The 24504-nt window shown below is 41.1% G+C and overlaps 1 protein-coding gene across 3 annotated transcripts in view; it reads left to right on the forward strand.

Annotated features, from left to right (window-relative positions):
* Positions 1-23754, forward strand: part of si:dkey-215k6.1 (transmembrane protein 132B) — a 225574-nt gene extending 201820 nt beyond the window's left edge. For all 3 annotated transcript variants that reach the window (XM_054773837.1, XM_054773836.1, XM_054773835.1), the window contains 10 exons: positions 966-1171; positions 3269-3335; positions 3447-3578; positions 3745-3822; positions 6229-6291; positions 6436-6564; positions 8946-9074; positions 9140-9436; positions 13160-13428; positions 13708-23754. In XM_054773837.1, coding sequence (XP_054629812.1) covers positions 966-1171; positions 3269-3335; positions 3447-3578; positions 3745-3822; positions 6229-6291; positions 6436-6564; positions 8946-9074; positions 9140-9436; positions 13160-13428; positions 13708-14293 — 1956 coding nt within the window. In that variant the 3' untranslated portion in view covers positions 14294-23754. The remainder of the gene's footprint in view (positions 1-965; positions 1172-3268; positions 3336-3446; positions 3579-3744; positions 3823-6228; positions 6292-6435; positions 6565-8945; positions 9075-9139; positions 9437-13159; positions 13429-13707) is intronic.
* Positions 23755-24504: the final 750 nt, after the last annotated feature.

Consider the following 24504-nt stretch of genomic DNA (forward strand, 5'->3'; position numbering starts at 1 on the left):
GAAACAGAGATGCTTCTCTAGCACGACGGAGAAAGAATACATCCTTGAATGTGATGAATGAAGCAAATGAGGTGCAGTACCTGGCAGCCGGCAGCAGAGGCGCTGTAGAGTCGGTCAGTAGTTTGCTGTTGCTGCCAGTTCCTTCCAGTGTTTCCCCACAGGACTGCAATTTGCAATCATGAAAAGCCAAGCAAATGCGTTTCGAGCTACAAATTAACTTTCTTATGTCGCTTATTTATGTCTGGTTTGTTTTCATGTCACAAACAAGGTGTAGCCGCCTGTCGGGGGGGCCACAGCAACGCTCGCTGCTCGTTGAGAAGAGCGACACGGGCAGAGTTGTCAAAAGTCTCTTTCCTAGATTTGTCGCGAGCCGCTTTTTTGAAAGCCAGCATCATGTCGCGACATGATACCCTCCTGCTACATCTTCTTATGTGTTTATGTGCGAGTGCGAACGGGTGGTGTCAAATTTCTTTGTGGCAGTCCAAATTTATTTGTGGCGGGCTGTATTCTGATCAATTTTTGGTGCCAGTCAAAAGTTTAGACACACTTGCTCTTGCTGTCGAATGGGAAAGTGTCCCCATACTTTTGACTGGTCTGTTTGTCTTGTCTCTTAAACAATTAGAAGACATTTTATTTAATTTTGCGTTATTTTGTTATATTTTATCATCAAATTGAAATCTTTTTTTCCTCATGCATATGCTATTGTAATATTAAAATTTATAGTATTTTTTCTTATCTGTTTTGTTTGAATTGAGTGAAGTGATGTGAGGTGAACAGAATGTAATGGAATTATGCATATTTTATTCTTTTCATTATTTTTCTTTGATTGGCGTACATGGCCTTCGTGAGTATGCCTATATTAACAAAAGATGGATGTTCCTTTCACAATAAAGGCTTTATGTCTGCCACGTCCTCGTAAGACCAAGACTTGAGTTGTCCTAGCCTAACCTCTCCTTCTTCCACAGGTGTCTCCAAACTGCGACCAGGTGTTGGTCAACGGCAAGGAAATGCGCGGGCGCCAGCGGCTGGCAGTGAATTTCACGTACATGCACCTGTCCGCCCAGCTGCGGCTCACCGTGTGGGTGCCCAAGCTGCCGCTGCAGATCGACGTGTCCGACACCGAGCTCAGCCAGGTGAAAGGGTGGCGCGTCCCCATCGCCGCCAACAGGAGGTAAGAACCACCTTCACCTGACATCCCTTAAGACGGAGAACGAGCCTGTTCCTCCTCTTCCTTACCTTCTTCTTTTTCTTCTTTGTAGCCGCCTATTTTACTTCCTCTCCTCCTTATGTGGCTCCTGTTCCTGCTCCTCCTTCTTCATCACCTCTCCCTCCTCCTTATTCTCCATCTTTGTCTTCTTCTCCTTATTCTCCTCCATCTCCTCCTGCTCCTCAGTTTTCTTAACCTTTTTCTCATTTTCCTTTCCCATTCTCCTCATTCTTCTTTTCCTCCGTCTTATCCTCCTTTTCCTTTGTCTCCTCTGTCTTTCTCCTCCTCCTCTTTTTCCTGATTCTTCTCTTTCTTCATCTGTTCCTCCCCAATCTCCTCCATCTCCTAGTTCTCCTTCTTCATCTCTTTGACTTCCTTCTCCTTCACCTTCTTTTTCTTCTCTTTCTCTTCCACCTTCTCTTTCCTTTCCTCCTTCTTCTCCTCCTCCTCCTTCACCTTTTTCTTCAGCTCCCTCTTCTTCTTTTGCTCCTGTCCCTGCTCCTTCTTCTTCTTTACCTTTCCCTTCTCCTTCTTCTCCATCTTTGTCTTCTTCTCCTCATTCTCCTTCTTCTCCATCTTAACCTCCTCCACCTCCTCCTGCTCCTCCTTTTCCTTCTTCTTCTTCACTTTTTTTATCTTTTCCTCCCCAATCTCCACCATTTCCAACTCGTTGCCTTCTTCTCCTTTACTTTCATCATTTTTCCTCCTCCCCTTTCTTGTCCTCCTTCTTCTCCTCCTTTTCATCTTATTCTTTTCCTTTTTCTCCTTCTCCTCCTCTCACCTTGTTCTTCATCCCCTTTCCCTTCACCTTCCCCTCCTCCTTCTTCTTCTCCAACTTTGTCTTCTTGTCCTCTTTCTCCCCCTTCTCCATCTCATCCTCCACCTCCTCCATTTTCTCAATCTTCTTCTCATTTTCCTTTCGCATTCTCCTCATTCTTCTTTTCCTCTTTCCTTTTCCTTCTTCTTTTCCTTTTTCTCCTCCTCCTTTTCTCTCCTTCTCCTGCTCCTCCTTTTCCTTCTTCTTCTTCACCTTCTTCACCTTTTTCTACCCAATTTCCTCTCCTTGTTTTGCGTCTTCTCCTTTTCATTCTTCTCCTCCTTTGCCCTGTTTGCCTCCTCCTCCTTATCTTTTTCTTTTTCTTCTCCTTCTTTTTCGTCCTTTTTTTCTTTTCCTTTGTTTTATTTGCCTCCTTCTTCTCCTTATCTTTTCCTTCTTCTTCTCCGTATTCTTCATCTTCTTCTTTTCTGCCCTCCTTTTTTTCCTTGTCCTTTTCCTCCTTTGTCTCCTTTGCCTCCTCTTCTTTTTCTTCTACTTTATCTTCTTCTTTTCCCCCTCCTTCTCTTTCTGTTTTTCAACCATCTTTTTCTTCTTCTCCTTCATCTTCTTTGCCTCCTCTTTCTCCTTCTTTTCCTCCTTTTCCTCACTCGTCTTCCTGGCATCCTTCTTCTTTTTCTTCTTCATCTTCTTATTTTCCTTCTTCTTCTTTCTCCATCCTCCTCTTTCTTTTTCTCCTTCTCCTTCTTCTCTTCCTTCTCCCTCTTTTTCTCCTTTTCCTCTTTCTCCTATGCCTACTCACAACCACACTGGTGCTGCAACTAACTCATTTTTTTTTTGACTAATCGATGAATCGGATAAAAAAAAAAGACATTCGCCGTACGTTTTGCTGTACTTCTCAGCTTGAGCACACTTAAAAGCACTTAAAAGACTAAGTGTAAGTACGCAAGAGCGCCAATTGAGATGCAGCATGGGCTAACTTTGCTAACGAGTGAGCTGACTTCCTGTCTACATTCTTCCTCTTATTCCAGTTCAGTAATCCTTTTGACGCTCGCTGAACTGATCTCCTCAGTACTCTCACAGTGTACTTAAATGTGTCGGATTGTTGATGTCACTGCGTCTTTTGTTGCATTTGCAATTGGTGAAAGAAGGCTGTGATTCGTAGCAGCGGTGGATTAAAAACGCGTCGGACCGCGGGTGTGACCCGCAGCAGAGCTTACACACGCTCTCAATGCGGGGGATTAAAAGCGAGGCGTAATTAAGCCCGTCGCCGTCTCTCTCTGCAGGCCCACCAGAGACAGCGAAGACGACGAGGACGACGAGAGGAGGGGGGGCAAAGGCTGCACCCTGCAGGTTTGATGTGATTGCGTCTCATATCTAGCAAGCAACCCCTGAAGGACTGCTGTTTTATTGGACATCTACAGTAATCCTAATTTCATCTGACCTCCTTCTTGGCCCCTTCAGTACCAATACGCCCTGGTGAGGGTCCTCACTCACTTTGTCGCCGAGCCGTCCGACCCGGGGGGAGAGATGGTCTACATGCTGGGTGCCGACTGGCAGGCAGACATCACTCACCTGGTCCTGGATCAGCTCAAGGTAGACACACATGAGCAACCCCGGGACACAGCATTAGGTACTCAATACAACATGTGGATGACAAAACAGCACGATAATAAACACATTGTTGAATGAACACCTGCAAAGTGAGCATTTTTGTCTTCTTGTATACCCTTGTGTACTTAATGACGCGTTGTCTTTGCAGGTGGAGGACCCTCGCATCGCCAAGCTCATAGACGGAAGAGTCCTGCTGGGACGCGACCTGGGCATCACCACCATACAGGTACCCAAACCACCACGGTCTTCTAGTTTGGCAGCCAGCAGAGGGACTTCACCCCCACCACCCCCACGGGGACTCCAGTAGACGTCATTTTGGAATTTGACATTTCAATTTGGTCCCTCGTGTCCGCATTCACACGTCCCCTTCCGTCACCCCCTCCTCCTGATGTCTGGAGTTGATGTCTGAAGTTGTCACATGTTTTTACCTTGCTTTAGTTTGGGATTGAATTTGATTCCGTGCCCCTCTGTTCACTTTTCTTTGTGCACCAATCGCACGTCTCGCTCACCCTGTCGCCGGGCGGACTCCTGAGCTCCATCACTGTCTATCTGTCGCCACCTGTGTCTCCTCCGTGTTCCTTTGCAGCCCCTAACACACTCATCTTTCTTGTTGTTGGACGTCGTCATGTTATCTTATGCTATGTTATGTTTTCTTAGGTTTTGTCCTGTTATGTGTTGTGTTACGTTTTGGTATGTTATGTTTTCTTATGTTTAGTCATGTTATGTTATCTTATCTTATGGTATGCTATCTGATGTTTTGGCATGTTGTATTTTGTGTTTTGTTACGTTATATTATGTTTTGTTTTGTCATGTCATAGTAGTTTGTTATCTCATACTATGTTATGTCATGTCATGTTTTGTTATGTGTTGTGTTACATTATGGTATGTTATGTTATGTTATTTTATGTTTTGTTTTGTCATGTCATGTCATACTAGGTTGTTATCTCATACTATGTTATGTCATGTCATGTTTTGTTATGTGTTGTGTTACATTATGATATGTTATGTTATGTTATTTTATATTTTGTTTTGCCGTGCCGTGTTGTTATGTTGTTTTATTATGTTATGTTATCTCATGTTATCTTACGATTTGTCTTGTTATTTTATGTGTTGTGTTACGCTATGTTATCTTCTGTTTTGTTGTGTCATGTCATATCATGTTAGATTTTTTTCATGTCATACTATGTTATCTTATGCTATGTTATCTTCTGTTTTGTCATATTATGTCATATTATGTTGTTATCTGATGCTATGTGATGTTAAGTTATCTTGCTTTGTCATGTTATGTTATGTGTTGTGTTACATTATAGTATGTTTTGTTATTTTATTTTATGGTTTGTTTTGTGATGCCATGTGATGTCACCTATGTTGTTATCTTGGGCTATGTGATGTCATGTTATGTTTTGTCATGTTATGTTATGTGTTGTGTTACATTGTTATATGTCTTGTTTAATCACATGATGTCATGTTATTTTTGTGTCTTATGCTATGTTATGTTATCTTATATTGTGTTTTGTCATGTTATGTTTAGTTTTGTTTTGTCATGCCATGTTGTGATGTTATGTTATGTTATGTTATCTTATGCTATGTTATCTTATGTTATGTGATGTTACATTATGTTATCTTATGTTTTGTTTTGTCATGTTATATCCTGTTATTTTGATATCTTATCTTGTGTTTTGTCATGTTATGTTATGTGTTGTGTTACATAAGGTTATGTCATGTTATGTTATCTTATGCTATGTCATGTTATGTTTTGTCATGTTATCTTATGCTATGTTATCTTATGTTTTGTCATGTTACATTATGTGTTGTGTAACTTTATGTTATGTTATGATTTGTTTTGTCATGTAATGTCATATTATGTTATCTTATGTTTTGTCGTGTTGTGTTATGTGTTGTGTTACATTGTTATGTTTTGTCATTTTATGTCCTGTCATTTTATTTCATGTTATGTTAAGTGATCTTGTGTTTTGTTATGGTGTTGTCATGTCATGTCATGTCATGTCGTGTCATGTCACGTTACGTTACATTGTGGTTTAACGTAATGTAACGTAATGTTAAACCACAACCGTTACCTCCACCAAGATGTTTTTGTTGTTGTTTTGTTTTTTCCAGAATTTGTCCTAACAGTGTCAACACAAAAAGTACCCATGTTTTGTCGTGTTATGTTGTGTGTCGTGTTACATTATGGAATTTTTGTTATGTTATGTTTTATGTTATGTTTTATGTTATGTCATGTCATGTCATGTCATGTCATGTCATGTCATGTCATGTCATGTCACATGTGATGTTTTGTCCTTGCAGGGTTAACACAAAAACTACCGATTGTCTGAGTACAACGAAAATGCTTGAATGGGTGAAAACTGGTCCCAGGAAGAAATTCCTTTCATGAATAGTTTAGATTAGATTAGGCTTAAATTGAGAATTTAGGAATTTTGTTTAACTTTTGTTGGACATTTTCTTTAATTTCACCTTAAAGCTTAAATGTTACTGAGAAAAGTAAAACATAAACAGGTAGTGGGTTTCTATGAAGGTGCTGATCCAAAGTATTTATTTTTTGTTTTCGCCATGGCGTTCCAGACTTTCCAAATATTATGTTGACCGCTTTGTGTTTTGTTGTATTTTCCAGGTGCTGTCCGCTCTGTCCGACTCGATCCTTGCAGAGAAGACAGTGACTGTGTTGGACGACAAGGTAACAGACACAAATTGAGGGTTAAACATTTCCACCAACACAAATGACTTTCGTCAGCTACTTGTGCCCCGGTGGAGGCCCAGGATCGTAAACGTTAGCAAATGAAGATGTGGAAGGGGCTGATGTTGTTCCACCTCTGCACAGGTCACCATCACAGACCTGGGAGTCCAGCTGGTTGCGTCTTTGTCACTCAGCATGACATCCAGTCCTGGAAATTACCAAGCGATACAGTTGACCACCACGGCCAGTGACCTCCTGCACGCGCCCAAACAGGTAGGCGACGCCACGCACGACGCAACATCGGGCAGCGGTTTGATGGATTGTGTTCAACCTGAGAAGTTCCACTCTAGTACAAATATAACTTTAAATACAATATAGAGAAACGTCAATGCCTTTGGCTGTGTGACACACACACACACACACACACTAATGGACTACAAGTTACGCTGTTCTGGAATGAAAACCCCCCTGAGGTTGTAATCAGTGAAGCCAAAGCATAATTGTGTGCTGTGAACATGTCATGGCGCTTATCTCTCCGGCATAATCACTTTGTAATTAGCAGTGTGTAACTCGCAGGCGTTTTGCAGCACATATCTCCGCTTTACTGCGACAAGGTGCTCCTCTATCATTGTGGGCCTGAAAGGCAGCTGATAGAAACACCACGCCATGGCACTTTTTCAAGGTGCTCCTGCCTTCAAACACTTTGGAACTACTCTCTGTGTGTGCGTGTGTGCGTTTGTGTTGTATCGTCTCCCTCGCCGAGTACAGCAAGCCTCACAGGGGGACAAAAAAATAAAAAATAATAAGGTTCCCGCATCTCCTATTTTATCTTGCACATTGTTATCATGTCTGTCAAAGCGCTAATTAGACAGCAAGCAGCTCATTACGATGGAAGACGGCGATAAAGACAAACCTGTCCTTCCCCGTCTTCACACTCACTGACCACTTCATTAGGCACACCGAGCAACGACACACAAGAACGATACAGAGTCAGTTTATTAGTTACACTTACAGTACATACAGTACATGATGGAGGCTACAGGCCTGCCGCGGAGCATTCGACATTATGTAACGAGTCCGACAAGTCCAACAGGCGTGTTCAGGAGTGTTTCTAATGGGTGCGTTTTTCCAAATGTTAAGACCAGTTGAAACATTGAAAGAATCCACATCCACAGACCTTATGTGAGACATGAACACACGTGTCTTTTTCTTGTTGTGCGTTCTAAAGATGTAAAAACAGATAAAAAGAGACAGCTCGTTGCTGCACGTGATGGGACACATCTAGGCCGCTATTAAAACACCTCCAAAGACCTCCCACAGGGTTTTATGGCTTTATACACATGCTGTGACCATGTAGGAACAGGCACATAGCATGTAATACTTACCATATTTTGCCGTATTTCGGTTCTTTTAAACACAGGCCATATAGGTTTGGATTGTTTTTCTCCCTTAATAATAACAAGTTTCATTTAAAAACTGCATTTTGTGTTCAGTTGTGTTGTCATTAAGTAATGTTTAAATTTGTTTGATGATCAGAAACATTTAAGTGTAAAAAATATGCACAAAAAAAGGAAATACGGAAAGGGGCAAAGACTTTTTCACACCACTGTAGTAGGGGTGTCACGGGACACCCAACTCACGAGAGTAGCTGGTGCACGAGATTGGGAACGAGACAAGATTTGAACATGTTAACATCCCTTGCTTTGTATGTATGCTAGCAGCCCCGCCTCCCCCCACAGAGACAAATGGACTGTATGACTGACAAGAGTTCTCACTCAGTGTGATGAATTTATTTATTCATTTATTTATTCAATCTTTTCCATCATTTTAACCTCACGAGACCTTGTGACACTCCTACCACATCGCCACCTGCCATTTGACGCCCCTGCACAACCTGAAGCTCCATTGTTCCATTGAAGGATCACGATGGCGCTCCCTCAGGTGGGATCTCCTTGTCATGCCAGTATCGTTGGAAGCCATCAGGACCATCAAGGTTACGTTGATGGTCCTGAATAAAACTTTCAGGACCAGAATAAAACTTTCTTCCACCTTTCAGTGTCCCATGTTTGGTGCTCTCCTTGCACCACCTAGGTAACCAGGGTTTAAGCAGACCGCGTTCAAAGAGAGCCTATTTCGCTGTAATGCTCGTTGGCAATAAACTGCTGAGTCACTCCCATTCCTTCTTTGTGTATTTTGAAGCTCTACTTCGAACCTTCAAATCCAACAGTGTGAAATATAAATTCTTGCATTTTTTTTCAACTGGTCTTAAAATTTTGATCAGGAGTGTATTCCAATGGAATAATGATGAGAGGAACAACGACTGACTCCACAACTGCTAGGGAAACAAACACAAAGCTCCATCTAGGGAAATCAGCGAGACACGATCGCGTGGAGACGAGAACATGAGCTCGTCTTTGTTTGACAGACGGAGGAAACGCTCCTTCCTCGAGTGTCTCCTCATTGCGCTGACGAGAGACGCATGCAGGTGCTAAATGTCTTTCACTGAAACCAACAACATGCTGTTCAGTGTGTCCAAACATCACACTCGTGTCAATTATTCACCAAAGACAACACGACTCGCTGTGGGGGGGTGGGGCAAAAGACAGCACCATTGGAAGTCTTTTATCTCTCACGCATGATAAATAATTCCCCAGGAAGCGGCTATCAGCGCCTGGATCCACTACAGCGATGGTTCCGTCACACCACTGGACATCTATGACCCCAAAGACTTCCTCCTGTCCGCCCTCTCATTGGATGAGAATGTCATCTCTGTGACCAATCAGGTAGGAGCTGGCTGTCCTTGTCAGTGTAAGTATTGATCACATGATGGACTGTGTTGTTTCCCAAGGAGCAACACTGGCCCGTCGTCGTGGCAGAGGGCGAAGGCCAGGGGGCGCTCGTCCGCGTGGAGATGGTTATCTCTGAGACGTGCCAGAAGTCCAAGAGGAAGAGCGTGCTGGCGTCGGGGGTGGGCAACGTGATGGTGAAGTTTGGCAGCAAGAACGAGGAGGAGGACAGAGGAGCGTCGGCCCCCGAGGACGGCGTCGCCGCGGACAACGCCACCGACAAGCAGCGAGCCGACGAGGGACGAGAGTGGAAGTCCAGCAGCGCGTCCGTGGACCGCGAGGAAGGCGCCATGAGGAAGGTGGGAGGGGACAAAACAATTTTCAAACAAACATCCACTGGCTATTCCAGTGGATGAGGCTCATGTGTTTTTGTCAAATATTCAAGGAACAGCACGAGCAAATTTTGGTATCAACGATCACTTCAACAGACTTTTTAACATTTTATTGGACAACTTCACTGACTTCCCAAATGCACTGAAAGTATGTGTTTTCATAGACATCGAAAACAATTTCAAGTGTTTGATGGACCTTTTTGTAAAACATGAAGGCAAATTGGTTTTAACGTGGCAAAAGTATATGTTTTTGTAGACATCGAAAACATTTCCAAGTTTTCCATGGACCTAACCTACAGTTTTGCAAAAAATGTAAGCAAATTAGTCCTTAACGCGTTGAATGTACAGACTCTTTCCAAAAAATTTGAATGTCATGGAAAAGTTGTTTAATTTCCATAATTCCATTCAAAAAGTTAAACTTTCATAGATTATAGATTCAGGGCCCACAATTTAAACGATTTCAAGTGTTTATTTGTTTATTTTTACACAATTTGGGCTTCCAGCTCATAAAACCCACGAAAACAGGAATTCAAAAAATTAGAATACTGTGAAGAAATCACCATTTACTTCTCAGTTTTTGCAGGAAAAAAAAGAAAGAAATTAGGATCACATGAAATCAATCAAAATATGGTACTTTCAAAACGATATGTCAATCTTCAATACTTGGTTGGGAATCCCTTTGCCTTAATCACTGCCTCGATGCCACGTGGCATTGAAGCAATCAGCCTGTGGCATTGCCTGGGAGTTATGGAAGCCTAGATTTCCTTGATGCTTGCTGTCAGCTCTTCTTTGTTGTTGGGTCTGGTGCCCCTCATGTTCCTCTTGAGAATACCCCATAGATTCTCAATGGGGTTTAGGTCCGGTGAGTTGGCTGGCCAGTCAAGCACTGTGATGGCATGGGCATCAAACCAGGTTTTGGTGCTTCTGGCGGTATGGGCAGGGGCCAGGTTCTGCTGGAAGATGAAATCTGCATCTCCATACAGATCCTCAGCAGAAGGAAGCATGAAGTCCTCTAAAACATTCTGGTAGACTGTTGCGGTGACCTTGGATTTAAGAAAGCAGAGTTTACCAACACCTGCACCGGACATTGCACCCCAAATCATGACGGACTGTGGATATTTCACACTGGACCTCAGGCAGCTTGGGTTCTGTTCCTCACCCGTCTTCCTCCAAACCCTTGGACCTTGATTCCCAAATGAAAGGCACACTTTACTTTCATGGGAAAAGAGGACCTTGGACCACTGGACAACAGTCCAGTCCTTCTTTTCCTTGGCCCAGTGGAGACGCTTCCTACGTTGGCTCAGGTTCACAAGTGGCTTGACCCGAGGAACCCGACAGTTGTAGCCCACCTCCCGGATGCGTCTGAATGTGGTGGTTTTTGAAGCTGTGACTCCCGCCTCATTCCACTCTTTCTGGATCTCTGCCAGATCCTTGAATCTTCCCTGTTTGATAATCCGCTGAAGCCCACGGTCATCTCTTTTGCTGGTGCATCTTCTCCTGCCACATTTTGCCCTTCCTCTAGACTTTCCATTGATATGCTTGGACACAGCACTCTGTGAACAACCAGCCTCCTTAGCTATGAACTTTTGTGGCTTACCCATCCTATGGAGGGTATCAATGATGGTCTTCTGGCCAGTTGTCATGTCTGCAGTCTTCCCCATATTGAACCGAAATGAGACAATTGAACCAAACTGAAGCAATTTAATGACACCTGGGGAAGCCTGTGCAGGTGATTTGAGGTTAGTAGATGATTAGTGCGTGACACTCAGTTTAAAACATTCATGCCCTGCAAAATTTGGGCTGATTTCTTCACAGTATTCTATTTTTTGAATTCCTGTTTTCGTGGGTTTAATGAGCTGGAAGCCCAAATTATGTAAAATAAACAAATAAATACTTGAAATCGTTTAAATTGTGGGCCCTGAACCTATAATCTATGAAAGTTTAACTTTTTGAATGGAATTATGGAAATTAAACAACTTTTCCGTGACATTCTCATTTTTTGGAAAGGGTCTGTATGTGTTTTTTTAGGCATCAAAGACATTTCCAAGTTTTCCATGAACCTAACATATGTTTTCGCAAAAAATGTATGAAAATTACTCTTTAGCGCTACGAAAGTATGTGTTTTTAGTGACATCGGAAACAATTCCAAGTTTTACATGAACCTTTCATATGTTTCCGTAGAAAATTTAGGCAAGTTAGTCTTTAACACGTCAAAAGTATGTGTTTTTGTAGGCACTGAACACAATTCCAAGCCTTCAATGAAACTAATGTCGTTTTTTGTAAAGAATGAAAGGAATTGAGTCTTTAAAGCTCCAAAAACATGTGTTTTCGTAGACATCGCTAACAGTTCCATATTTTCCATGAACCTAATGTACCTTTTTGCAAAAAATGTTAGCATATTAGTCTTTGACGCACTGAAAGTATGTGTTTTCGTAGACATCAAAAACAATTCCAAGATTTCCATGGACCAAACATACATTTTTGCAAAAAATGTAAGCAAATTAGTCCTTAACGCATTGAAAGTATGCATTTTCATAGACATTGAAAACAACTCCAGCTTTTCCATGAACCTAACATAGGTTTTTGCAAAAAATTCATGAAAAATACTCAACAAGGCGAAAGTATGTGTTTTTATTGATATGGAAAACAATTCCAAGTTTTACATGAACATAATATATGTTTACGTAGAAAATGTAGGCAAATTAGTCCTCAACGTGTCCAAAGTATATGTTTTCGTAGACATCAAAGACAATTCCAAGTCTTCAGTGAAACTAATGTAGGTTTTTGGAAAGAATTAAGGGAATTTAGTCTTTAAAATGGCAAAAGTATGTGTTTTTGTAGACATGTTTTCCATTAACCTAACATACCTTTTTGCAAAAAATGTTGCCATATTAGTCTTTAATGCACTGAAAGTACGTGTTTTTGTAGACATCGAAAACAATTTCAAGTTTTCCATTAGCCTAACGTACCTTTTCACATGAATGTTGGCAAATTAATCTTTAACGGCCTTAAAGTACCTGTTTTCGTAGACATCGAAAACAATTTCAAGTTTTTGATAAACCTAACATACATTTTTGTAAAATATTAAAACAAAATAGTTTTTAATTTTCCAAGACTACTTTATATATTAAGTTTTCCATGGACCTAACATACATTTTTGCAAAAAAATTTAGCTAATTAGTCCTTAACAAGTTGAATGTATGTGTTCTTGCAGACATCAAAGACAAGTTTTCCATGAGCATACTTTTCGCAAAAAAAATTTCTTAATGCGGCAGAAATATTTTTTCGTAGACAACGAAAACAATTCCAGGTTTTTGACAAACCTAACAAACGTTTTTGTCAAAAAATCAAGCGATTTAGTCTTTGACACCGCTAAAGTGTGTGTTTTTGTAGACACGGAACACAATTGAAAGTCTTGTAGTAACGAACCTAGCACGCGTCCCTGTTTTTTGTAAATGTTGACAACAACTTTGAAACCTAGCGTGCGTTTTTTTGTAAACGTTGAAAACTATTTCGTCTTTCATGAAAGTGTTTTTCAAACATTAAAGACTCTTAGAGGAATATAGAACGTACGGAAAAAATACAATTTTGACTTTAACGGTTTTTTTTGTCACGTTTTTTCATAAACCTCAAAGACAGTTTTTATCAGATCAAATAACGATGATTATTCTTTAATGTGACGACGTTCAGGTCAGCTCAACGACCAAGAGCACCGTCACCCACCGAGCCTCGGGTGGGAAGGCTTCCGGCGGCGGCGGCCGCCGGAGCGGCGGTCCGAGCCAAGCGGGGGACTCCGCGAGCGTCCCGGCCCTAGTGGAGGTACCCGGTTCTGCGGACGGCGAGCTCACCCAGACCTCCAGGGGACTGTCGGACCTGGAGATCGGGATGTACGCCCTGCTGGGGGTCTTCTGCCTGGCTATCCTGGTCTTCCTCATCAACTGTGTCAGCTTTGCCTTCAGGTGGATTGTTTGTGTCCAAGATTAAGATGGAGATTAAAAATTCAGCCACTCATGATACTTCAAATGCAGCTACTGCTAGCTTGTCAAATTGATTCGGAAACGACATTTGGATGTTGCCTACAGCCACAGGTGCAAATGCCAATGTTTTTTGACCTGGTGTTTATTGGAGACTCCAGCGGTGAATTGAATGTACTAATTGGTGCACTGATGCTAATGTTTACATCGTCGTACAACGCAAACATCGTGTTCCTTTGGGGTAAACGTCCGTCTATTTTTCAGATACCGCCACAAGCAAGTCCCCGTGCTGGAGGCGGCCGGCAACATGAACCACGCCCACGACTGGGTGTGGCTGGGCAACGAGGCCGACCTCCTAGCAGACCACCCCGACCAGTGCCCCGGCTCGCTGCCGGACGAGTGCACCACCATCATCGACCGCAACGAGGAAGGATACGAGGAGAACAAGTACCTCCTGAACGGGGCGGGGGGCACCCTGGTGATGGGCTCCAACAGCAGGGGCACTCTCGGAGGCGGCGGTGGGGGTCTGGGCGGGCACAGGGGTGTCTCTCACAGTCAGACGTTACCCAGGTCCATTCCAGAACCGCATCAGTGCCTTTCCGCCATCGCCGCTGACAACTCGCCCAGAAACGCCGGCAACAAACGCAAACGAGTCAAGTTCACGTCGTTTGCCACCGTGCTGCCCAACGATAATCCAGGCGGGAGCGTGGGGAGCGTCCCCCCGTACAGCAACTCCTCCGTGCTGCTCAGCAAGGGCGGAGAGGACGACATCAAGTGGGTTTGTCACGACATGGACCTGGGTCAGTCGGAAATCAGAACCTACATGGAGAGGCTACAAGACAATCTGTGACTGGGGTTAAGGTCCAAGTGGGGAACTTGGTGGGCGGAGCAGGGGCGGTGGGGGTCGCCAGAAAGGAGGGACAATTCACCTGTGATGCCTTTGCCATGGACGAAGGGAGTGGAACGTACGGAAGGACGACAAAACATGGCGCTAACTCTTCCGGAGAGGAGTCGCGATGAGTCATGGACAGCCAGTTTGGAACACGCCTACTTTTTAGGCTCCTCCCACCTTGTCACAAGCTCACACTGGAATAAAGAACAAAAATATGTCCGCGAAGACAGGAGGTGAATATAAAATACTGCAATAATAAGGTCAAAGTGAGACAATAATAGAATATATATTTAAAAAAACATCACTATTAGGGGTGCACGATAATTACCGGACCGCTATGAGGGAATTATGATGCCATACCGAGAAATCCGCTGCTGTAACCGATCATTTTAAAAAAACGCTCCAATGAGGCGAGATTACCAGTACTGAGCTCACTTGTAAACAAACATTCGCTGTTTCAGAGACATTTCGCGTGCTAGTTGTGCCGAATGCTCCGCGATGGGGGGGGGGGGGACATCGGGAACGCAAAAAAACCTTATCAGCCACCTGAAACGGCAGCACCGCGGCGTTTGAGAAGTGCAAAAGGTTTTCCCGAGACCTCCGTGACGCTACATCGGCTGCTCGGAGCGTGTGTCCGAATACAGTGCACTTTGCTGGGCCACAGCAGGTGTCTCTCTCCACTCTATACTCTGGATCTCTTGACAGTAGTGATGTGGTAGTAATGTCATGATATTTGATTAGGGCAACGCAACAGGTACAGCTGGTCAAATCCTAATTTGTTTGAGTCTTTCTTACCTCCACATGTGCACAAAGTACAGTTAAATCTACATTTTATAAAGTAGAGTTATCCGTTATTGGTATCATATTGGCCTTGAGAAGCAGAAACTTAATGGTATTGGTTTGAAAAAAATAGATCGTGCATCTCTAATTACTATGGAGGGGTTTTTTTGCGCCAAAATGAAATAAATATGAGTGTGTATTCATTATTTAAAATGTGAAAATGTATTAAATGGTGCTTAATTTCTTTGAACTGGGAAATTAATTTAAAATAATTCGACTTAACCTATTTTTTTTCCTGACCCATGTGTTTATTTTATGGCTATCTTATATATTTAATATGAGAAAAATATAAAAATTGAATGAAGCCACAAGAGATTAAAAAAAATAATAAAATCATTTCACAAATATTATTTTATCATTTATTAATTAGTCTCTATATTTATTTAATTTTGGCAACAACACACACCCCCCCCAAAAAAACCTCCATTTTAGATATTTCATTGCGCAAAGACGAGTGTAAAAAGCAACCATCCACTCAGCCGTGATGCACATGAACATTTGTATTCATCACAACATACAAGAGGGTCTATTTTTAATGTGGACCGAATGGTTGCATCCATTTGAGACCTTTTCTTTGGTCCTTGCTATGAGGACAATAAAGACTCAATACGTATTACAGTAAAAATAAAAAAAAAATGTAATTGATTCATAGTGGAAGTGGACTGCGACCCCCCACCCCCACACGCCCCCTCCTGACTGGATCCGGGAATGAGTGGCGGCGAAAACTTGCACAAGCAACAGCAGCAAAAGACTTGATTTCCTGTTGTTCCCAAAACTTCCAGCCAATGACGGCGTTCCCTGTTCCATGTTGACCCCCACCCCCCAGCCCCGCCGACATCAACAACAGAACATTTTGAGTCTTGATTTTTTTTTCTTTTTTTTTGTTATTGAATTAGAGTATTTTTAGTTTTCTCTGGTGTACTCTGCAAGTAGGCGACATGTAGGCTTTGATTTTAGAGATAAGGGTGTACCATTCTCTCTGCTGGAGATCTATTTATTTAAATTAAGCACTGATGGGACGGGAAGGGGTGGAGGGTTTTTTATTTTTTTTGAAAGCTCAGGTGACGAGTCTTAGCGAGGAAAAAACACCACCAATAAGAGGAGAGGATTGTTTGGATGGCAATATTTATTATTATCATTATTTGTAAATGTTGTTTTAGAGAATAATGTATGTTGTAAATAAATAACCATGACCAACACGTACTGCCTTTCTCATCCCCGGGCTCCTTTTCACCATCACTGCTAGCCTTCTGTGGTGACTTTTTGCTTTTTCTTTGACTTTTCTCGCAACTCCTAATCCAAAAAGTATGACGGACTATTAGGGCCGCATAATAATCATGATAAACTGAGATTTTGAGAATAAAGTCGCAAATTTACGAGAATAAAGTCGTTAATATACGAGAGAAAAGTTGTGAATTTACGAGAAAAAAATTCTGAAATTTGCGATAAAGTCGGACGGTAACGAGGAAAATGACGTAATATTACGAGAATAAAGTCGGAAATTTGCGAGAACCTAGTCGTAAATATACGAGGACAAAAAGTTGTGCATTAAGAGAAATAAATTCTGAAATTAAGGAGGAAAAAGTTGTATTATTACTGTCACGTTCTGTCAAGTGCATGACCCCCGGTATGCAGAGAAGAGGCGGCGGCTTGCAAAAGTAAAGGTTCTTTCATGGTGAATAAAAGATGAAAGAAAAGGCGACAGAGAAGAAGGCTCTGTGATACAAGTACAAAGAAAGTCCAGGTGAGTAAATCTAAGTGATAGCGCTGATACGGAGACGAGGAACAAGTGTAACATAGGCAACAGTACGCCGTACGTCTGTCGACGCTGGTCTTTTAAGCGCCACTAATTGTGACCTTCCGCGGCTGCGCGGCCACCAGGCTAGACGCGGCTGCCACTTCCTTAAATTTCCGAGAATAAAGTCATAAATATACGAGAAAAAAAGTAATACATTTACGAGAATAAAGTCGTAAACTTCCAAGAATAAAGTCGTAAATATACAAGAAAAAAGTTGTGCCTTTGCGAGAATAAAAATCGTACATTAACAAGGAAAATGCCATAATATTACGAAAATAAAATCGGAAGTTTACGAGAAAAAGTCATAAAATAAAGTCGTAAAGTCTATCCTCATCTTTTCATAGCTGTCTCAGGCAATGCCTGTTACTCCTTTTCACCATCACTGGTAGTCTTCTTTGGTGACTTTTTGCTTTTTGTTGGACTTTTTTTGCAAATCTTAATCCAAAAAGTACAACAGAGTATTAGGGCCACATTGAAAAAATAATGATAATCTGAGATTTCGAGAATAAAGATGTAAATTTACGAGAATCTAGTCGTAAATATACGAGAAAAAAAGTTGTGCATTTACGAGAAAAAAATCTGAAGTTAACGAGGAAAAAGTCGTATTATTGCTAGAATAAAGTTGTAAATTTACGAGAAAAAAGTTATAAAAACCCATAAAGTAGCTTTGATAGCTTTCTCAGGCGGTGCCTGTTACGACAGGGTATGAAAATAATCGGAGATTTCCAGAATAAAGTCGTAAATTTATGATAATAAAATAGTAAATATATATGACAGTCGTACGCTTACAAAAAAAGTCGTAAATTAACAAAGAAAAACCATGTTATTACGGGAATAAGTTGCAAATTTATGAGAAAAAAATAGTTAAGTAAGTCACTCCTTGTCATAGCTGTCTAAGGCAATGCCTGTTACGACAGAGTATTTCGAGAACAAAGACATACATTTACGAGAATAAAGTCATAAATTTCTGTGAAAAAACTCTCAACTTTATGTTACAGGCAAAGTTAAGAGATGTTACAAAAATGAAGTTGTAAATTTCCTAGAATAAAGTTGCAAATTTAAGCCGTAAATATACGAGAAAAAAGTCGTAAATTTACGAGGTAAAAAAGTTGGAAATTAAGGAGAAAAAAGTTGTATTATTACGAGAATAATGTCGTAAGTTTACGAGAAAAAGTTGTAAAAAAAGTCATTAAATTCCCCCCATTTCATAGCTAGGCAATAGGCAATGCCTGTTACGACAGAGTATTAAAATAATCGGAGATTGAGAATCAAGTCGTAAAGTTACGAGAATAAAGTTGTAAATTTATGAGAAAAAGTTGTAAAAAAAAAAAAAAGCCATAAAATCCCCTCTTTTCATAGCTGTCTCAGGCAATGCCTGTTATAATAATCGGAGATTTCGAGAACAAAGACATATTTTACAAGAATAAAGTCGTACATTTACGAGAAAAAACTTGTAACTTTATGTTACAGGCAAAGTTAAAATGAAGTTGTAAATTTCCTAGAATAAAGTTGTAACGAGGTCGTTACAAGGTAAAAGAGCAGAAATTAACGGGAAGAAAGTTGTATTATTACGAGAATAATGTCGTAAATTTACATGAAAAAGTCGTTTAAAGAAATCATAAAGCCCCCCCCTTTCATAGCTGCAATGCCTGTTACGACAGAGTATTAAAATAATCGCAGATTGAGAATAAAGTCGGAAATTTACGACAAAAAAGTCTCAGGCAATGCCTGTTACGACAGAGTATTAAAATAATCGCAGATTGAGAATAAAGTCGGAAATTTACGACAAAAAAGTCTCAGGCAATGCCTGTTACGACAGAGTATTAAAATAGTCTGAGATTTCCACAAAAAAGGACTTTATTCCCGTAAATTTATGAGAAAAAACAATTTACAACTTTTACTCGTTAATTTACGCCTTTTTTTCTGGAAATCTCAGATTATTTTTTTTTCAACGTGGCTCCTGTACTTGTAACAAAGACTCCAAACGCGTCCTCACATGTTAGAAAAGTAAACATCAACTCTTGTGTTGCGTCAATTAGAGACAACTCACGCTTAAGTTAAATTCCTACTTTTATTACTGACTCATCTCACACACACACACACACACACACACACATACTTGGCATGCGCAGCGGCGGTCATTTCTCTTGTTAATGTTGCATGTCGAATTTGCAGGGTGGCAGCGTGCAAATGAAAGGTTGCAATATGTATTTGATAAGAAGCTGTAAATCAGCTGCTGTAACGCACACACACACACGCACACATGCACACACACACACACACACACGCACACACACACACACACACGCACACACATAGAGGCCTGCAGGGATGCACACTAGAAAGAAAAAAAAACGTGTTAATAGTAAGCGGTGCTAAATTGAACTGGAAGGCTGCGTGTGCCCCGGAGGACGTTTGTGCATGAGAGTGAGACGTCCTGACAAACTTTATTTATTTACTCACTGGACACTTCATTAGGTCCCCTACATAATAACATCCAACACTTTCCGAAAAACAGCACAGCACTCTTGTCATATAGGGGATCTTTGACTCGTCTTTTTGCAGTAGGCCATTAAAAACAGCAGAAGATTCCTGTTATATAGGATCTCTGACTGGCGTTTCTTTTTTTCAGTAGGTTCTTAAAGGATCTTTGGTTTGCGTTTTTGCTGTGAATTTGTAAAACAAACAGAGCACTCTTGTCATATTGGTGATCTTTGACTGTTTTTGCGCAATATCTTTAAAAAACAGCAGAGGGCTCCTGTTCCATGCAGGATCTTTGACAGGCATTTTTGCAGTGGGTCCTTAAAAACAGCAGAGCTATCCTGTCACATAGAGGATCTTTGACTAGCCTTTTTGTAGTACATTTTTAAAAACAGCAGAGCGCTCCTGTCACATAGAAGGTCTTTGACTGTGACTTTGTCGTATGTCCTTAAAAACAGCAGAGCAAAAAAACAGAGCACTCCCATCATATTGGTAATCTTTGACTGTTTTTGCGCAATATTTTTAAAAACAGCAGAGCACTCCTGTCATATAAAGGATCTTTGACTGCCATTTTTGCAGTAGATTCCTAAATATAGCAGAGCCTCCTGTCACATAGAAGATCTTTGACTGTGACTTTGTCGTATGTCCTTAAAAACAGCAGAGCACTCCTGTCATATAAAGGATCTTTGACTGCCGTTTTTGCAGTAGATTCCTAAATATAGCAGAGCCTCCTGTCACATAGAAGATCTTTGACTGTGACTTTGTCGTATGTCCTTAAAAACAGCAGCGCTCTCCTGTCATATACAGGATCTTTGACAGACATTTTTGCAGTGGGCCCTTAAAAACAGCAGAGGGCTTCTACAGTATCATATGGAAGATCTTTGACAAGCATTTTTGCAGTAAATTATTAAAAACAGCAGAGCGCTCCTGCCATATAGAGGATCTTTAACTCACATTTTGTAGCAAATTCCTAAAAACAGCAGAGTGCTCCTGTCACATAGAGGATCTTTGACTCACGGTTTTGCAGTAGGTCCTTAAAAACAGAAGAGGGCCACTGTCGTATGGAGCAGTGATTCCTAACCGGTGGGTTGTGGAGTTTTTTTTCAGTGGGCCGCGCGTGTAAAAAAAAAAAGGAAATAAAACTGTAATGACCCGATGTCCGTGAATGCACCTTGCGTTTTTGTCTGGTACAAGCAGCCCCTTTAAATAAAAGATAGTTGAGATGTCTGACTCCCGCCATTTAGGTCGCTGCTTGTCACTGTGGAGTGTCGGTGGGTCCCGCAGCCAAAGCAGCTGAGCACCACTGATATAGACAATCTTTGACTGGCTTTTGAAAAACAGCAGAGCTGTCCTGCAAGGTTCCCCCTAATTTTTCAAGTAACTCATGCGCATACACAAAAATGACCCGAGCATTCGTTGAAGCGGCATCAGACGCACACGCTGTAGTATCGCACCAGTCCGAAACCTGAGAACTGACAACTTCCATCTGTCATATTTTGTATATGAGCGGTTTCAAACAGACGGCAAGGAAAATAAATGCTACAAAAATGAGTAGCTCGTGGCCATTTTCATTTTGTAAAAGTAGCTCTCAAAAGAAAAAACGTTGCTGACCACCGGTACAGCCAATAGTACATTTAAACATGTACACTTAATCTATATGATCGGTATCCGTATCGGCCGATTTCACTCATGCATGATCGGTATCGGCAGCGTAAACACCTGATCGGCGCATCCCCTGTTGTTCCCGGTCACTCACCGAGTGCAGAATAAATGATGTGTTTCTTTCCTGTACAGTGCAGATCGGATTGCATTTTGTGCGCTGCATGGATTTGTTGTGTGCTGACAACGCAGCTTAAAGGGAACATTGCTCTCCTGTCATATAGAGGATCTTTGACTGGCATTATTTGGATTATTTTTCCCAGCAGGTCCTTTAAAAACAGCAGCACACAATAATGAAGATCTCTTATCAGGCCGTCATGAAAGAAGCAAAGAGGGTGTGTGGAATCATGTCATGTCGTGCCAGAGTGTGTAGTCAGCGCGTGTGTGTGTCCTTTGTAGTGTGTGAAAGTGTGTAGATGGTGCGTTTACCTTAATGGCAAAAAGCAGTGTGAGTCTATTTTCAGCAGGTGGAGGTAATACTGTCATTACGGCCTTCCTCTCAAATAACTCTATTATCATGATAACAAGGCAAATCACAACACACACGCACACACGCACACACGCACGCACACACGCAGGGCTGATGCATTGTGGGAAAAAAACACAAGAGTTGTGTCTATTTTCACATCCAACATAATCCTCAAGTCATCCCAATCTCACTTTATGAACGACAAAAATGTGGACTTGAGGACGGAGAAAAAAGCACACAAGCTTAAACACACACACACACACACACACACACACACACACACACACACACACACGCACGCTCACACTAGCATCGGTGGTGTTCTATGATGGAAGAAAATGGGCTGACATTTGGAGAAATGGGCTGCCAGGCTTCTGGAGAAGCCTGCTTTTTTTCTCATAAAGGCTGAAATTTGGACAAATCTTGTTGTTGTTTTTGTTCCCTCTTCTTCCCTCTTCATTCTCACTCGGCCGTGAAATTCACTCGCTGCCTCTCTGGGCGGACTCACAGCGGGGCCTGTCAATCATAACCTCACAATACAATGTGGTGGAAATAGGAATAATCCGCTCCAGGGTCAAACTGCGGCCGTCATCGACGCTTTAGTCAATGTTTGCGGTCACGTTTTGACGTCCTTAAAGGGGTTCCATCCTGTTTCAGGGGCTATCTTGGGTCGTGTGCAGGGGAAATACGCATTCTTCTCCTCTTGGCCGACGTGCTCGGATTCCGCAGCCTGTCCCTCGACCACGCCCACGCCGTTGTGATTGGTCAGGGGTCCAGCCCCGGCAACAGACGGAAGCGCGGTTGTAGCGCTAGCCTGACGACCAGGCTAAAGGCTACACCGTGCCTCCGATTCCGTGTGATCTATCATCTTACATTATCATGTATTAGTGGTGAGTACCAATACATTTTATACTTCAATGCTTTTAATAAGTGTGTGCGGCCCGGGGGCCACTTGCAGCCTGCAGCTGGTTTGTTATTGGCCCGTGGCACATTCTAAAAATAGAATTTAACAAGAAACCTAAAAACAGCAGCAACAATGTAAAAATCAGCAGTCATTTTACAGGAATAAAGTCAAAATATGAAGAGAAAAAGGTTGTACTCTAACGAGAAAGTCGTAATGTTACGAGAATAATGTAAAATTATGAGGAAAAATTACGTAATTGTAGTATCATAAAGCTGAACTACTAAAGAAAAAAAGACATTAAAAACAATATGATGAGAAACAAACTAAACAACAAATAACATTAACATTTTTGGAAAATTTGGTTGTGGAAAAATTATAATATTACGAGAATAAAGTCAAAATATTATGGGAATCATAGTCAGAATTACCAGAAGAACATTTACAAGAAGGAGGACGAAATAGCTGGGGAAAAAAGACAACAGCAGAAATGCAAAAAACAGCTGTAATTTTAGAAAAATTAAATCAAAATATTAACAGAAAAAAATGTCATTTGACAAAAATAAACTCATTATATTATGAGGAAAAAATAATGTCATTTCAGCAGTCAAAATATTTAGTGAAAATATTATGAGAAACAAACAAAACAACAAATAAAGTATATTTTGAGGGGGAAATTAGTTTGGGGAAAAAGTTACAATATCACAGGAATAAAGTCAAATATTATGGGAATAAAGTCATAAGTACAAGAATAAAATTTACAAAAAGAAAGATCAAATAGTTAGAAAATAAAAAAAAAGACACAACAGAAATGCCAAAAATAGCTGTAATTTTTGGAGAATCAAGTCAAAATATTAATAAAAATGTTGTATTGTAATGAGGAAAAGAGTCACAATTTTACAAGAATAAACTCATAATATTATGAGGGGATTTTAGTAACATAGAGTTGAAATATGAAAGAAAAAGAATGTTTTTTTAAAGCCGTAATCTGACGGGAAAGTTGTAATATTATGAGGAAAAATAACATCATTTTAGCAACATAGAGGAGAACTATTAAAGAAAAAAAGACTTAAAAAAACGTCAAAATGTTATGAAAAACAAACAAAACAACAAATAAAGTAAATTTTGGGGGGGAAATTAGGTTGTGGAAAAGTTATAATATTGCAAGAATAAATTCAAAATATTATGGGATAATAATTAATAATTACAAAAAAATTTACAAGAAGATGAAATAGTTCAACAAACAAAAAGACAACAGCAGAAATGCCAAAAACAGCTGTAATTTTTGGAGAATAAAGTCAAAATATGAAGAAAAAAAATCTTGTATTCTGAGAGAAAAAGTCACAATTTTACAAGAATACTCTCATAATATTATGAGAAAAAAACAATGTCATGACACTGTATATATTTGAAAAAGATCAATCATGTTTTTGGGAGTGGAGGGGTGTGTGATGTACACCGCACATGCGTAGTAGTACAAATCGCCTTGCCGAGCACGTGACTGCCCAAAAGGACACCCGTAGAACCAATTGCGTTTCCGGTACGGATTGCGTAGCGACAATGGTCCTCTGTCATGGTAATCTACGTAGCGTGCGCAAAAATCGTTTTGCTGGCAGCGTAGGCTCTCGACGCATTGTCATCCGGCGATACCCGGTGCTTGGCTCTACAATCAATGAATCCAAGGATTTATGGCTGAATTATTGATCCAGGAGCCGGCATCTCTCGCTCGTCCAACCGGATATCCGGTCGCATCGGTTTATCGTTCACAACCCAAATGTTTCCAAAAATGATGGCTTTCCAGTCAGGATGAACACACGGTGTGAGGTGCTATGTAGAGCTGCAGAAGGTAGAGCAGATGCTGTGTTTGGCTTGCCATCATTTTGCATGTTGCGGTTGAAAATGTAACATTTCTAGCTGCTACCAACACACATCGATGGGGCGGACATGATGTATATTAAATAAAGACGCATGCACATGCTGGAATTGGATTCTGTATCGCTGGCAATGCAGCTAATGACCTC

This window comes from Dunckerocampus dactyliophorus, chromosome 4 (genome assembly GCF_027744805.1).
Source record: "Dunckerocampus dactyliophorus isolate RoL2022-P2 chromosome 4, RoL_Ddac_1.1, whole genome shotgun sequence".
Taxonomy (NCBI): Eukaryota; Metazoa; Chordata; class Actinopteri; order Syngnathiformes; family Syngnathidae; genus Dunckerocampus; species Dunckerocampus dactyliophorus.